Raw genomic sequence first — 14,991 nt, 5'->3', positions numbered from 1 at the left:
TGGCCAATGCTTGTGACCACCTGGGACACTGGAATACACTGGAGTCTTGACAGGAAGGGCTTGCCCTCAGAAACACCCTAAATTACAGATACCCAAAGACTCTCTCATTGAGGGAATGTTCAGTCCAACAAGAGTGCCCCATAGCTAGCTGAAACCATCAAAAGCTATTTCTTCTATTGAAGTGACTTGTATCTAACTCTTCAGAACCCCATTCCTGAACCCTGGTTCTGTCTCTTTAACAGTTCCCTCTTCTCAAGTCAGAGATCCAGAGATTGAGAGGTAGCAGCTCTACTCTTCCACCTATTCTACCCCCTAGCTTCTCTTTTCCAAGACAAACATGCCCCAAGTAATTCTTTTTTTTTTTTTATTGTTGGTCGTTCAAAACATTACATAGTTCCTCATACATCATATTTCACAGTTTGATTCAAATGAGTTATGAACTCCCAATTTTATCCCGTATACAGATTGCTGCATCACATCAGTTACCCTTCCATTGATTGACATATTGCCTTTCTAGTGTCTGATGTATTCTGCTGTCTGTCCTATTCTCTACTATTCCCCCTCCCCTCCCCTCCCCTCCCCTTCCCTTTTCTCTCTCTACCCCTTCTACTGTAAATCACTTCTTCCATTTGAATTATCTTGTCTTACCCCTCCTTTCCTCTTATATGTCATTTTGTATAACCCTGAGGATCGCCTTCCTTTTCCATGCGATTCCCCTTCTCGTTTCCTTTCCCTCCCACCTCTCAACCCTGTTAATGAAAATCTTCGTCTCAAGCTCTTCGTCCCTACCCTGTCCTTGTTTCCTCCCCTTATATCAGAGGAGTCATTTGGTATTTGTTTTTTAAAGATTGACTAGCTTCACTTAGCATAATCTGCTCTAATGCCATCCATTTCCCTCCAAATTCTATGATTTTGTCATTTTTAAATGCAGAGTAATACTCCATTGTGTATAAATGCCACATTTTTTTAATCCATTCATCTATTGAAGGGCATCTAGGCTGATTCCACAATCTTGCTATCGTGAATTGTGCTGCTATGAACATCGATGTAGCAGTGTCCCTGTAGCATGCTCTTATTAGGTCTTTAGGGAATAGACCGAGAAGGGGAATAGCTGGGTCAAATGGTGGTTCCATTCCCAGCTTTCCAAGAAATCTCCATACTGCTTTCCAAATTGGCTGCACCAATTTGCATATATAGACTTTACCACCCAAGTAATTCTTTAAAATGACCATTGTGACTTGTATTCCTTCCCTTCCCTCAAACACATTTGGATGCACTGTGGCATAATGCAAGACAGCAATGGGCACAAGAGGTCTAAAGGTCCAGGACCCCTTCTAGAACCTAGCTCTGTGACTTTCAGCATTACTTGCTCAATATGCTCTGAGGTCTCAGTGTGAAAAGGTTCCCATTACACTTTGGAGCTCTTACTTTGCACAGGAAAGCCACCCCTCAGTGCTGGGCTCCCTGAAGACTACACTGTCCTAGTGGATGGGGAGCATCTCTTCTCTGGGCTCTCACTTAGTGCTTATCAGAAAAGGCATCAAGCCAGTAATACCTCACCTGAGTGTACCTGACCTCACATAATCCCATGGAAGGCCATTCTTGAGGCCCATTCTCAGCACACCTGAGCAAAATCCCTCAGGAATAATTTACCAATGCCAACTACATCATCTAACACAGAGCCCTATTCTGTGCCAAGCACTATAGGCAAGCAGCAAGACAGCTGGGGGGGTAGTTGCCAAGACAATAAACCATGGACCATATTGCAACTCTTTTCTAGAAGTAAAGCTCAGGAAGAGAAATGAACTCTGAATGAGTCAATGTTCAGACAGAGGACAGTCTTAATAATTTTAGATACAGGTCGGAGCCCAAAAATAGATTTTGCCCAAAGCTAAGCATATATGCATTGGCATTTCTCAGGAATAGTTTTATATAATTGGAAGTCTCTTAACTCCTGAACATAACAATGAGCAAAGGAGAAAAAAGAAATTGCTTTTTCACCACTCTTTTAACAGAGGAGACTTTGTTAGGAACACTGGGTCCCAGTTCCCATCACTATCTCCCTACCTACCCCATGCTCTGAGCCCATTTCCACACATTCTGCTTCCCAGCAGAGGTGGGTCTCTGGTGGTTGAGCTCAGGCTCCAGGTGACATCAACACTTGTAGAAACTGGGCTCCTTAGAGGGGACAAAGGATTTTTGTTGACTCCTGCAAAGTGGACATAATAATGCTAGTTTCACAGGTAGGAAACCAAAATACACATCCAAGGTCACATAGCTGTAGGTTCTAGAATAACTTTGTATTTTCAGGCCCCTCGTGCACTTTGTGGTTTGGATCACAGAACACGTACAAATGTTTGAGGAAAGGAAGTAGAAGTCCCAGTAGTCATTTTTTACTTGCATCTAAAATCCAGCTAAATTAACTAGGAATGTTTTACCAAGAAAAGATTTATATTGGGATTGTGATAAATTGCATTATTGGCTCAAATTCTTCTTCTCTCCCTGTCTCCACATCCTTTGACATATGACTTCGAAGTTCCTCACAAGAGAAAGACAAAATATATTTTCCTGCCTCTCAACTCTGTGACATATTATGGCCAACAGCATGAGGCAGAAGTGACAGTGTGCTGCTGCTAAGACTAGACTTTAAGATTGACTGACGAGCTGCCAATTGCTTGCTGGTATCTGGACTATTACCAGGAGCAGAGCATGCCTGATCTAGCCCGGGGGCCCCAGGAGAAGCTTGAGAGATACATGGAGCAGAGCCTCCCCAGCAAATATGCCTAGATATGCCCAAGAGAGAGTAAGAACCCTCAACCTGCAGTAAAAACTCCCTGAACTGGGGCTGTGGCTCAGGAGTAGTGCACTTGCCTGGCATGTGTGAGGACTGGATTTGATTCTCAGCACCACATATAAATAAATAAAATAAAGATCTATCAACAACTAAAAATATATTTTTTAAAAAATTAATTTAAAAAAAAAACTAAAAATTTGCCTGGTGCAGTCTGCCTGAGGAGTAGTGAGTTCCCAGTCTCTGAAGGATTAATACAGAAGGAGCCCAATCTCCTCTGACAGTGAATTCCTACATTGGGAGGGTGGTTGGAACATACCGATAACTGTTCCCAGGCTTTTGCTCTTCCAAGGACAATATATAAAAATAACTACTGTTTACTACCACCATCAATTCATAAAAGATAGGATGTTTTAACACTAAAACTGAAGAAAGGAGACAATCTTAGAATACAGAACAGTCGTTTCTAAGCAAAGACTCTTGGCCATCCTCCATATGTGAGCCTTTTTTCTTTCATTCTGTCACAGATCAATGAAGATTTGGTCACTAAATAGCTCCCTTCCCTGTATGAGCAAATTTCCAGAATGTTTTATGTAGGAATAAGGGAGAACATGAAATCAGTTACATAAATTGTGATTTAAATCTTGGTTCTGTTTGTTCTATGACAACATAAAATTAGCTTTTTCTCCATCAAGGTAGAAAAAAAGCTAAAGACAAATTTGAGCACCTCCACTGCGCCTTCTCCATTGGCCACCACAGGCCTCGCTGAGCAATCAGTGCAGCTGTCAATCCCCTACTTCCACAGAAGGTTTGAGTTGCACTCTGCAGGCATCTGAGGTGCTGTGCTCTGCTCCCATGGCAATAATAGTGTGTGAGTTAAGAGGAAAGTGGTGATTCAAATGGAGGCTCCATGGGGGCTTCAGGAACACATGATGTGACAGAAGTGAGGGGCAGGGAATCCCGGGGACCAGCTCCAGGGGCACATATCTCAGTCACTTATATTGACCACCTTCTCTCTGAGCCATAAGGAATCAATTAATAGATGCTACTGTCATACTCTACCACACTGTGGAAGCCAGGCTGGTTCTGGCTAATGAAATGTGTGCAGTAATGGCAGGTATCAGTTTCAGGTAGAAGCTCTAGGGTCACCGTATGGCTCACCAAGTCTTTTTTTTTTTTTCCTTCTAATTTAACATGGGACTATCAGAGTTTCCAACAGAGGTGGCTCCCTTGGTTTGAGGCCCAGATGAAAGTCTAAAATCAACCCCTGGGGCTGGGACTGTGGCTCAGCAGTAGTGCATCTGCCTGGCATGTGTGAGGCACTGGGTTTGATTCTCAGCACCATGTATAAATAAATAAAATAAAGATCTATCGACAACTAAGAAAAAAATTTTAAAAGAAATCAACCTCTGATGGGCATGAGACATCGGTAAGAAATAAACCTTATTTGTGGTTGGACTGCAAATTGGTGCAACCACTATGGAAAGCAGTATGGAGATTCCTCAGAAAACTTGAAATGGAACCACCATTTGACCCAACTATCCCACTCCTCAGTTTATACCCAAAGGACTTAAAGTCAGCATACTTCAGTAATGCAGGCATGTCAATGTTTATAGCAGCTCAATTCACAATAGCTAAACTATGGAGCCAACCTAGGTGTCCTTCAATAGATGAACGGATAAAGAAAATGTGGTATATATACTCAATGGAATATTACTCAGCTTTAAAGAACTGTGAAATTATGGCATTCGCCAGTAAATGGATGGAGTTGGAGAATATCATGCTAAGCGAAATAAACTAATCCCAAAAAACCAAAAGCTGAATATTTTCTCTAATATGCGGATATTAATCATAATAAGGCTGGGGGTGGGGGCACTAGAGAAGAATAGTGTTACCTTAGATTAGGTAGAGAAAAGTGAAGGGAGGGAAGTGGGGATGTGGGGATAGAAGAGGTAGTAGAATGAAACAGACATTATTACTGTATGTATATATGTGACTACATGACCAATATGATTCTACAACATGTACACTCAGAAAAATGAGAAATTACATCCCATCTATGTATGATATATCAAAGTACATAAATGCATTCTACTGTCATGTATAACTAATTAAAACAAATAAAAATCAATTAAAAAACTTATTTAATGGAAGTCATTGAGATTTGGGGTGCATCTGTTACTTAGGTACAACCAAGCTGACCTACACATTGCGACCTATACAATGGTGATGCCATTAGTGGGACTGGAAAGCTCCACAATAGTGACACCAGAGGAAGACGGTGAGTTTGCCTTAGGTGTGTTTCTGCACCTGAGCCCTAGGCAGGTGGAAGGCAGGAGGAGGGGTAAAGACAGAGGTGCCTGTCCCCATGGAGCACATGGACAACTGGGAAGGCAAGACAACCCTTGCATGTGTGGCTCTGATTGTTCCTAGGCTCTGAGGGGACTCATGCACATAGCAGGGCCCCATGTAGAGAAGCAAGGGCTATTCTTTGGAATTGGAAACCTGGGACCTAATCCCAGCTCCGACGCTTCATTCCCACCTTCAGCCATTCCCGTCATGGATACTTACTATACCAGGCACTAGGGGAACAGACAAGGCCCTGAGCCTGACAGGCTCACATTCAGGTAGGAGAACAGAAAACAAGAAATAAGACAAATAACAATGGGGTGAATGCCTTTAAGGAACTAAACAGGGCAAATTAAGGAAAACTGTTTCAGGTAACGAGTTCTCAGGAAAGAACTCTCTGAGGAGGGGACAGGTCAGAGGAAAAATAAAGATGTGTCAGCCATGCAAAGAACTGGGGAAAGAGAACTAATTCAAGCAGAGAAATCACAAGAGCAAAGGGCCGAGACAGAAAGAAGATGACTCATTTGGGGAGCACAAAATAAGTTCAGAGCTTTGAGAGAAAATTCTGGCATGTGGAGATTGAGTAGGACCTGTCACCTGGGGACATGTGGGCTCCAGGACGGAGTTTGGTTTTCACTGCATGTATAGAGAGAAGTAGGAGTGAGGGTACTGGCATGGGAGTGACAGGAACAAATTATATTTAAAAGATTTTCAGGATGTTATGTGGAGGATAAATCATGGAGGCCCCCAGTGAGAGAGACAGACCAACAGGGCACCCCATAGCCTGGATGGGTGGCCACCACTTTTGTGACCTTCAGCAGTCCTTCTCAGCACTGCATCTCAGCTGTGTGTCTGTAGAGTGCCAGCTGCCTGCACCTCATAGTTCATAAGTGCTTTGGGCTCCTGGAGGTGGGGATGAAGGTGCAGATGGCTCACCCATGCCCGCCCAGGCATGATTTCTTCTAAATGCCACAGCTGCCTCTCCTGGAGCCAGAAGCCACGTCCAGAGCTTGCCTGTGAGGGCCTCCCTCTGCCATCTGCCCATCAACCCTGGAGATACCCCAGTCTCTAGTGCACATCATGACTCTGGGTTCATCTCTCCATCTGGAGAAAACTGAGAAGACACAGAAGCTCGCCAGGAAGCAAGGAGGTAGTTCACAACATCAGAATAAATGCAGGGGAAATGCAGGCCAAGGGTGAGGCCAGTCAAGCTCCCGGGAGACTGGCAGACAGGAAACAGGCAGGTAAGGGTCAAATGGATGATAATGGTAGCAGGGAGATCATTTCTATCCAGGGGAGCTCCCAGGCAAACCTGAGCTCAATGCTGGCTAGGAAGGGAAGGTTCAGGGAGCAAGGTCAAGATTCAGCTTCCCCAGAGGAACTAGATGGTCTCTGCCCAGCTGCTAGAGGGTGAGGCCACAGGCAGCCAAGAGGAGACATCCCAGCTGAGACCGTCCTGAATCAGCCAGCCCCATCTGGCCCTCTAGCTGCTCAGAGACACATGAGCAAGCTCAGCCAAGATCATCTGAGCCCAACCCAAACTAGAACTGCCACACTGATCCAGAAATTCATGAAAAAACAATAAATGCTTGTTTGCCTGAAGCTGCTGACTTCTGGGGCAATTTGCTTTGCAGCAATACTAACTGATACAGAGGGGACTGGTGGCTGGTAACCACTCCTATTTCCCTGTAGCCAGTCTGCTGAAGTCACAGTGCTGTTTCTTTGCTTGAAGTCACTACGTAAGCACATCACTGGAGTGGAGTCATGAGCAGTGAAATGTACTCTTGAACTTGACTTTCAAGTTCCTTGGCATGTCTTATGAAAACCTCTTCCTCTCTCTGTGCCTCAGTTTCTTATCAATAATGGAGGGATTGAATGACTTTCAATACCTAATCCTCTGTGTTTGGACAACTCTAACCTCTCTATTCAGCCATCTGTCATCTAATCAACATGGATTTTTTCAGAGTTTACAGTGTTAGGCTGTGGCCAGAATCCCAGGGTACAGGCTTAGACACAAAGCTGTGGGTCTTGCCCACCAGGATCTCTGTACCCACTGAGAACTCACTGCCTTGTAAGTATTGGGAAGATGCCTTAAAGGAGCCTTGATGGCCCAGGAGGTCACATGGTGACAGCAGTAGAAAGGACTCATGTTTACCTTTCCCAGCAGATATAGTGGTCCAGCACACCAGGTGCCTCCAGGCTCCTAGACTCCTGCTGGAGCTGCTGGGGCCACAACAGAGGCATCCTTGAGCCTAAAGACTTGGTTATAGCTACCCTTCATGACCCATGCTCCAGCCAGAGAGTGGCAGATGTGTATTCACTCATCTCTTCTCAAGCCCAGAAAATGGCCCTACCATGGAACCAGGGAGCGATCGACTTGGTGTTCCTCTCGAAGCCAGCTCGGCGAGGCAGCTGCTCCTCCTTAAACCAGCGGACAATGACTTCTCTGGAGAGTGGACGCAGTGGGCGCTCCCAAGTCCTGCTGAGAAGACAGGGAAAGTGGAAGAGTCAGGGAGGGATGGAGGAAGGAGGGAAGGGGAAGATAGGGAATAGGAAGAAGTGAGAGGGAGGAGGAAGGGAGTGGAATGAAAAAGGAAGGGAGGGAGAAGGGGAAGAGGAGACTCTGAGCATGAATAAGCACAACAAGTCCAGGTACTTGTTGGCACTTTGCAGATTATTATGTAGCAGCTATTATTGTTTTTCCCCCAAAGGACACTGTTAACACTTGCTGCAAATAATACCACACAGGTGAGAGTAGAAAGAGAATAAGAGATAACCAAAGCAGGGGAAAGCCTTATCCTTCCCTGGCATAGGCCAGGACATAAGCATCAGCATCAGCAAATAAGGATGCTAGCAGAGCAGGAGCAAATTTATTAATGTGGGAGTGTCCTCTACCCACCACTAAAGTGAGTTCTGATTTTTTACCTCCCATGCGTTCCCTCTGCCCTGCCCTGTCCCTGAGGGGACACCTGCCTTTGCCATGTAGCTCCTGTGCTTTTGTGAACAGAATCAAGAAAATGCACAGAAAGAGACCAAAGAACATTAATTTGCCCTGGAAATGCTGATACTCTCCACCCAGGAAATAAAGAACATAAGGGAGAGGAGAGAGAGGGGAAGGGAACAAAATTTCACCATGGCCAGGATATCAGTGAGGGATGGAAGATGGAGGGAGAGAGGAAGAAGCAGCAGCAGGTGAAGATCTGAGTGATAAATTGGACACTTTTCATATTTTCTCACAAGAAAGTGAGGATTTCCATTGCTTTTGTTTCTGAATGGTGGTTCTTGAATGCACAGAAATTGGGCCACATAAGACCCCTGTCGTATCTGAGTTATACTAAAATAAAGCACATTTGGGAGTTAGAGAGCACATGCCAGGTAACAGGCCAGGCACCCAACAACTGTTTGCTGAATAAATATGTAGTAAGACCACCCTGTGTTAATTTTTGCTCTGAAAACACAAGTCCTGAAGAACAAAGCCTTGGCCCACCTTGGACATCCTTAGCCTCTTCACTGGTAGGAACCTGGTAAATTCTTATTTTGTCACTACTGTCTACCTACTCGTTGTGGCATTGGTTTCCTTTTTTAAAACAAACAACTGTTTGTTGCCATTGGTTTCCTTTTTTAAAACAAACAACTTTATATTTTCTTTGTACCAACATTTTGACGCTGAGCACAGTACCTCCTTTCAAGCCTCAGAATAGACCTACTTACATACACATGTATATGCAAACACACACACACACACACACACACACACACACACACACAGTACTGAACACTGTAGAGTTCAGAAAAGATTCTGGAAAAAAGACAAAGGATGAAGTTACATTTCACAGCTTATAGCCAGTGTATCTGTCCAGGCTCTGCTTCTCCACCTCTCCACCCCGGAGCCAGTCCTGCTCTCTACTCTGTCCTCCCATGGGAAGGTCCCCTCCTTCTCAGTACCCTCCGGTGCCATTCCTCTCAACTAAGCAACACAGGGCAGACCATCCTCTTCCTCTACATTTGTATTCCCCCCAAAATAACTGTGTCAGAGGAAAGAATCCTTAGTTTCTAGGACTCTGTCTCCTTAGAAGGTAATAGGAAGGTTAAAAATAACAGCAAAAAAAAAAAAAATGCACTCCCTCTTGTCCTTCTGTTTCCAAGCAGTAAAACTGAATTGTTTCTACATAGAGTTTTGATTTTTATTTATGTTTTTTTGTAGTGCTGGGGATTGAACCCTACGCCTTGCATGTGCTAAATGCATGCTCTACCAGCCCTTTTACATTTACATCTAAGCTACATTCCCAGCCCTTTTTTTTTTTTTCATTTTAAAGGCTGGACAGGGTCTTGCTAAGCTACCCAGGCTGGCCTCAAACATGTGATTCTCCTACCTCAGCCTCTCTGCAGAATTGCTAGGATAACAGGCATGCACCACCACACTCAATCTAAACAGAGAATTTCTAAGCAGGGAATTTGATTCCTCAGAATATAAATGCTAGGGCAGGTGCTCCAATGGGGCCACCTGGCCAGAAGCTTCATTTCTGCACCTGTGACTCTCCTCCTATCAGTAATGTGGGTCTACCCCTTAGCACAGACAGACAAAGAGGTGCTGGGCAGGGCCAGCACCATCAAACCGAGGTCAGTGGTGCTGGGAGGACAGATGTACACCTCTCTGTGTGCCCAGTCCTGTTGCTCCAATTACCTGGCATCTTGACCCCCTCAAGGCCTGCTGCAGGGCCACCCCTTCCCTACTGACCACACAGCCAACCTGGAGCCAAGTTGCACCATAGTTCATATGGTTCTATCATCTGGGCAAATTATGGGTTTCTTAAAAAAACACACACACACACACACTCACACACAAAAGTGGAGGTGAGCTTTTCTAACTATTCAGAAAACATAACAAAATTAAACCTCAGGAAAAATCAAGAATTTCTACATGATGGAAAATTCCATCACAAACATCAAAAGATCAATGACAAGCAGAGAAAAAAAATACTTATCACAAACAAAGAATCCTTTTCCCTAACATGTAAAGAGTTCCTAGAAATTGATAAAAAAAAAAAAAAGTTAGTTTGACAAAGCACTGTTGGCCGGGCTAAAGAATAAGAGTGTGCTGATATAAGGAGGATGATTCATAGTGGGGCTGGGGCAGGGAGCAAGAGAGGAATAGACAAACTGTAGTTACGGCAATGGGGTGGGAGGGGAAGGGAGAGGGCATGGTGGTAGGAAAGACAGTGGAATGAGATGGACATCATTACCCTAAGTACAAGTATGAAGACACGAATGGTGTGAATATACTTTGTGTACAACCAGAGATACGAAAAATGGTGATCTGTATGTGTAATATGAACTGTAATGCATTCTGCTGTCATATATAACAAATTAGAATAAAAAGTAAAATTTAAAAAAAGAAGAAGAGTGTGAATTGGTACCAGTCTTGAGGAGGGCAAGCTGAATTGTTAATGCACTTAGACCTTGACCCAGTGATCCCACTTTTGAGAATTCCTCTTTCAGATAATGATTGCATACATATAATTTCTATCATTCTGTCATTCATTCAGGGCACTGTTGGTTATAACCAAAGATTTGAAACAACACTAATGTCCACTAATAGAGTTTTTGATAAATAAATTACAGCACATCCATGCAGTAGAATACTGGGTAGCTATTAGAAGCGGGTGGGGGTGGGAATAAGACTTTTCATGTTGGTGACTCTAAAGAGAAGCTGGGTGGGCACAAAGGACACTAAAGAGCCATAATGACCTGTGGGGAAGAGGGACTTTGGCAGATGGAATGCAGAGGAGGCAGTCAGATTCTTCTTGGTGCAGTCTACCTTATTAAACTTTCTGCTTTGAGAACCTTACATGACAAGAAAGGAAAGGAGTGGGGAGAGAAGGAGGGAAGAACTGGAGACCTGGTCAGCTCTCCCTGGACTGCAGGGGAAGGAAACAGGAGGTTATGAATAATCTCAAACTCCAATTAAAGCACAATTCATACCACCCCCACTCTCTGGTGGTGAACTGACTTCCAAAGTATTCCCTGTAGTAAAGGGAGCAGCAGGTGCTCACCACCCACCTCTGGGCCCTGCCTGTTGTTTTTTTTTTTTTTTTTTAATTCCCCTGAATATAAATGCAATCATGTGGAATGGGGTCTAAGAGGAGCCAAACTCCAGGGCTGGCCTTCAGTGGGGACAAGTGGAAGGTTCAGAGGCCCGCCACAACCTCTTGACCTTTAGTCCTGGCAATCATGGGCAGTCCTTGCTGAACAAACCTCCTGGGGACACAAAGGTATATGAGGACCCTCCTGTACTCAGCCACACCTACTATGCAAATCTGCTATTCAGACAGGATAAACCAGCATCATTGGTATGTAGAAAAGGCCCAAACCCTGGATTCTGGGTTGTTGGGCCTTATTACACCAATCTGAGGCCTTTCGTTATAACTTGCTGACTAGGGCCCATGGCTCTTTAGGAATTAAGAATTGTGTGCATTTTGAGGTATTTATATTATATGCACATTTTGAGGGGAAGAAGGTATCCAGCTTTCTTCAGATTGTCAAAGGGACTCAAAGGACTCTAAATTGTTAGAAATTTCCAAACCCCATCCTACTGCATCTTCTTCCACACCGAACACAGACTAGGCACACAGAGGGGAAATTACTAGCAGGTCAGGGGCAGAGCCCAGAATGGAACTAGGTGTGGCATGCCCCAGTTCAACGCTCTCCCCACAACCCCACAAATGTCAATGTGGAGCCTCGACTCACCTCACAGGCACAGCGAGGGGTGGTGGTGGACCAGGACCAGGAAGATGGTGGTAGAGTCTAGATTCCTGCTCATGGTTCTGGCCGAGCTCCTGGAACATGGAGCTAAGGCCAGCAACTGTACCCTTCTGGATGGCACGGAGTGAGTGGCGCCGGTACTCATCTCTGGCATGCTGGGCCCCACGGCTCCTCTCCTCATCAGCTGCCTTGGACCTGCGCACTGAAAAGGGGGAGATGGTGTATTGGTCTTCACCTATGGCCCAGGCTATAACACTGTGCACATACAGGTGGATTCTCTAGAAGCTGGCCACCAGACCTATTTGTGCTACAGGGGGGTTTGGAGCCTCTGGAAATAGTAGGGCAGGCTTAGCCCTAAAAGCATGGAGGAAGGGCAGAATCTTTTGATAACTTTCACTCTTCATGTATAAATACATGAAGGTATTTATAGACTCCAAGACACCCTTCTTTTTGGCTTTCCACTTTTTCATGTTCCTCAAGGTAGAGCCCTGTCACAGCCAAATGGCCTTGAAAAGGCCAGTATATTGCTGCTTCAAAAACCCAGAAAAGTCTAGACTGAGGAAATGAAGGAAAAAGAAAAAGTCTATTGAAGTCAAGGCCTGCCATTAAAATGAGTTATTTTGTGGTTTGATTGCATCTTGTCACACCCCTATCTGCCACTCAAATCCATAAGTTCTTTGTTAGAAAACCCCAAAGCTAGCTTTGGTCTTCTAATTGTGCAAGGCTAGTCATTGTCCTGATTCAGCAGTTCACCTTCCCCTCTTGGAGGAAAATGATACTTGTAGTCCACTTGTCCTCCACCTCCATTCAACGGTCACATAGCAACAACCCACCACCTATCAAAAACTGCATTTTTATTAGTATTTGGAAGATACAAAGTAAGTTGCCCTAGTCCCAGAATAAATCATTTCTCCTTCACAGGTAGTCAAAGAACTTTTTCTGGGAGGATATCATAACTGAGAAAAAAAGTCTGTCTTTAAGAAAGTATTTATAGAAGTACCCCTCATGGAAGTCACATACAGAATATCCACTTGGCTGTGAGCTCCATGAGGGCAGATAGGGAATTTTCTTTGATCTGCCCATTATTGGATTCCAGTGTCTGGAAAGAGTTGGCAAGCAATACACATTTTTGGATGCCTGAATGCACCTGATTAAGTTTTTAACTTTGTATTTGGCCTTGAGCTGGATCAAGAGATAACAAAGAGACAGACCCTTATTTCAAAGCTCTCTAGGCCAGGGTAGGAAAACAAGATAAGTAAATATCTCCACCTTAATGAAGCAGAAGCAGGCCGTGAGCATGTAGGGTCTGCAGCCCTCACAACCTGCTAGGGAGCTAGAACCATAACAGAGGGGAGAATTGAACTGGGCTATGCTATAAGGTAGATGTGGTTTGTTCCCATCAAAACTCATGTTGAAATTTGGTTGCCAGGTAGTGGTGTTGGGAGGTGAAGCCTTAAGAGGTACTAAGATTTTTTTCTGTAGTGGGCTAGTTTCTATGGGATAGATTATCCAAAGGTTGTTATAAAGTAGGTCTACTCCCTTGTTCCCTCCCTCTCTCCCTTGCTTTTGCACTTCCAGAACCATGAGAAAAAAATAAACCTCTTTACTTCATGAATTACTTAGTCTCAGCTATTCTATTATAGCAACAGAAAATGAACTAAGACTGTCTGGAAAGATCAAGAGGAGTTTAGCAGAGAAAGGAAGAGGAAAAGGCCATTCCAGGAAGAAAAGCTGTGTTTGGGGTCCCATTGACTCCTCTGTAAGTTTCAGATAGTAAGAACACCATGAAACCTGCCTCGCATTGTCGGGAGGAGGTTCAGACAAGATCAAGATGCCCTGGGACAGGCTTTGCACTGCTTTACAAACTAAACGGCAAACTAAACATTAGAAGCTCATGCCCTACAAGGAATTCTGGAAGTTGCAGAGAGACACAGTGACACTCAAGTGATTAATAGACAGGGGTTTTGCTCCTGGCTCCCTGTTTGGCTTGGGACAACTTCTCATCTCTCTGGGTCTTAGTTTTCCCTCCCTAAAAAATGGAGCCAGTAGCATCCTCATCCAAGGACTGCCAAATAGCTAGTTTACTCTAGAATCATGCCCTTATCTGTGCTCAGGGCTCCCGCTCAGTTTTCTGACACAGCGGTTGTTTTTCCTCTTGACAGAATCCCCATGAGCAGTTACACAGCTCCATAAGTACAACCAGGCTAGTTGTTGAAAGAGAAAGGATTTTTACCTATTTCAACAACAGGCAAGGTGTCTGCATTTATTCAGCACGTGTCTTAGGCCTACTCGGTGCCTTTTCCATGCTGTATAGGGACACTGCTTTTACTGCAAACGGAGCACTATACAGCTCCTGGGGGCACATTCACAGCATGGTCACCATAGAAGTGTACAGTGGTTCTAACAATTTTCTGACAGATGGAAGTTCAGCATCTTAATGAGTGGGTCTCTAGATCAAGATCACCATTATCAGCGGGCGGCTGCGCCTGTGGTAGGGCATGTCTTGCCCTGAGAGGACTTACTGTCTCACAGAAGAAACACATCTGTGAGCAGTGAATGGAATTGTGGTGGGGGTGTGCACAGGTGCTGGGGCTCCAGAGGAGGGACACCCCAGCCAGCCAGCGACATCCCCTGAAGGGGAAATATCTAAGCTGATGTCCGATGGACACACAGGACTCAACCAACAGAGGCCAGAGGAAGGACATCCTAAGCAGAGGAAGATCATGTGCAGAGACCCAGAGGCAAGAGGGAGCGGAGCATGGACAGAGGGAAGTGCTCAGAGGGAGGGGACAAGTGACAAGGCTGAAGAAACAGAAAAGGCTATTTGGGAGATCAATAGCTTATGGCTAATGAGTTCTAATCCTTTACCAAAAGGTGATTGTAAGTCACTGGAAGGTTTCAAACAAGAAAGAAGGATGCTAGTTGCACTTTTAAAAGACTGATTGGGCTACCGCGTTGGTAATAAATTACACAGGAACAAAACTAAAGAACTTAGAAAACAGAAATTCAGTCAGGCCGAAGTGGGACTTAGATGGTCTCAGGAAAATGGCCAGGGCAATCGGGATGAAAACTCAGAGAAATTAACAAGT

The 14,991-nt window shown here is 44.6% G+C and overlaps 1 protein-coding gene across 3 annotated transcripts in view; it reads right to left on the bottom strand.

Annotated features, from left to right (window-relative positions):
* The window catches only part of Sh2d4b (SH2 domain containing 4B), an 83,617-nt gene that overhangs the window by 23,121 nt on the left and 45,505 nt on the right, over positions 1–14,991 (bottom strand). For 2 of the 3 annotated variants that reach the window (XM_077799243.1, XM_026406670.1), the window contains 2 exons: positions 11,888–12,104; positions 7,495–7,619 (listed from right to left, as the gene is read on the bottom strand). In XM_077799243.1, coding sequence (XP_077655369.1) covers positions 7,495–7,619; positions 11,888–12,104 — 342 coding nt within the window. Of the gene's footprint in view, positions 1–7,494; positions 7,623–11,887; positions 12,105–14,991 lie in introns of all 3 variants that reach the window. The other variant, XM_077799245.1, reaches the window with a different exon arrangement.

Source organism: Urocitellus parryii, chromosome 5 (assembly GCF_045843805.1).
Source record: "Urocitellus parryii isolate mUroPar1 chromosome 5, mUroPar1.hap1, whole genome shotgun sequence".
Lineage (NCBI taxonomy): Eukaryota > Metazoa > Chordata > Mammalia > Rodentia > Sciuridae > Urocitellus > Urocitellus parryii.
The sequence above is the reverse complement of the archived record's forward strand: the minus strand, read 5'-3'. Positions and strand labels throughout refer to the sequence as shown.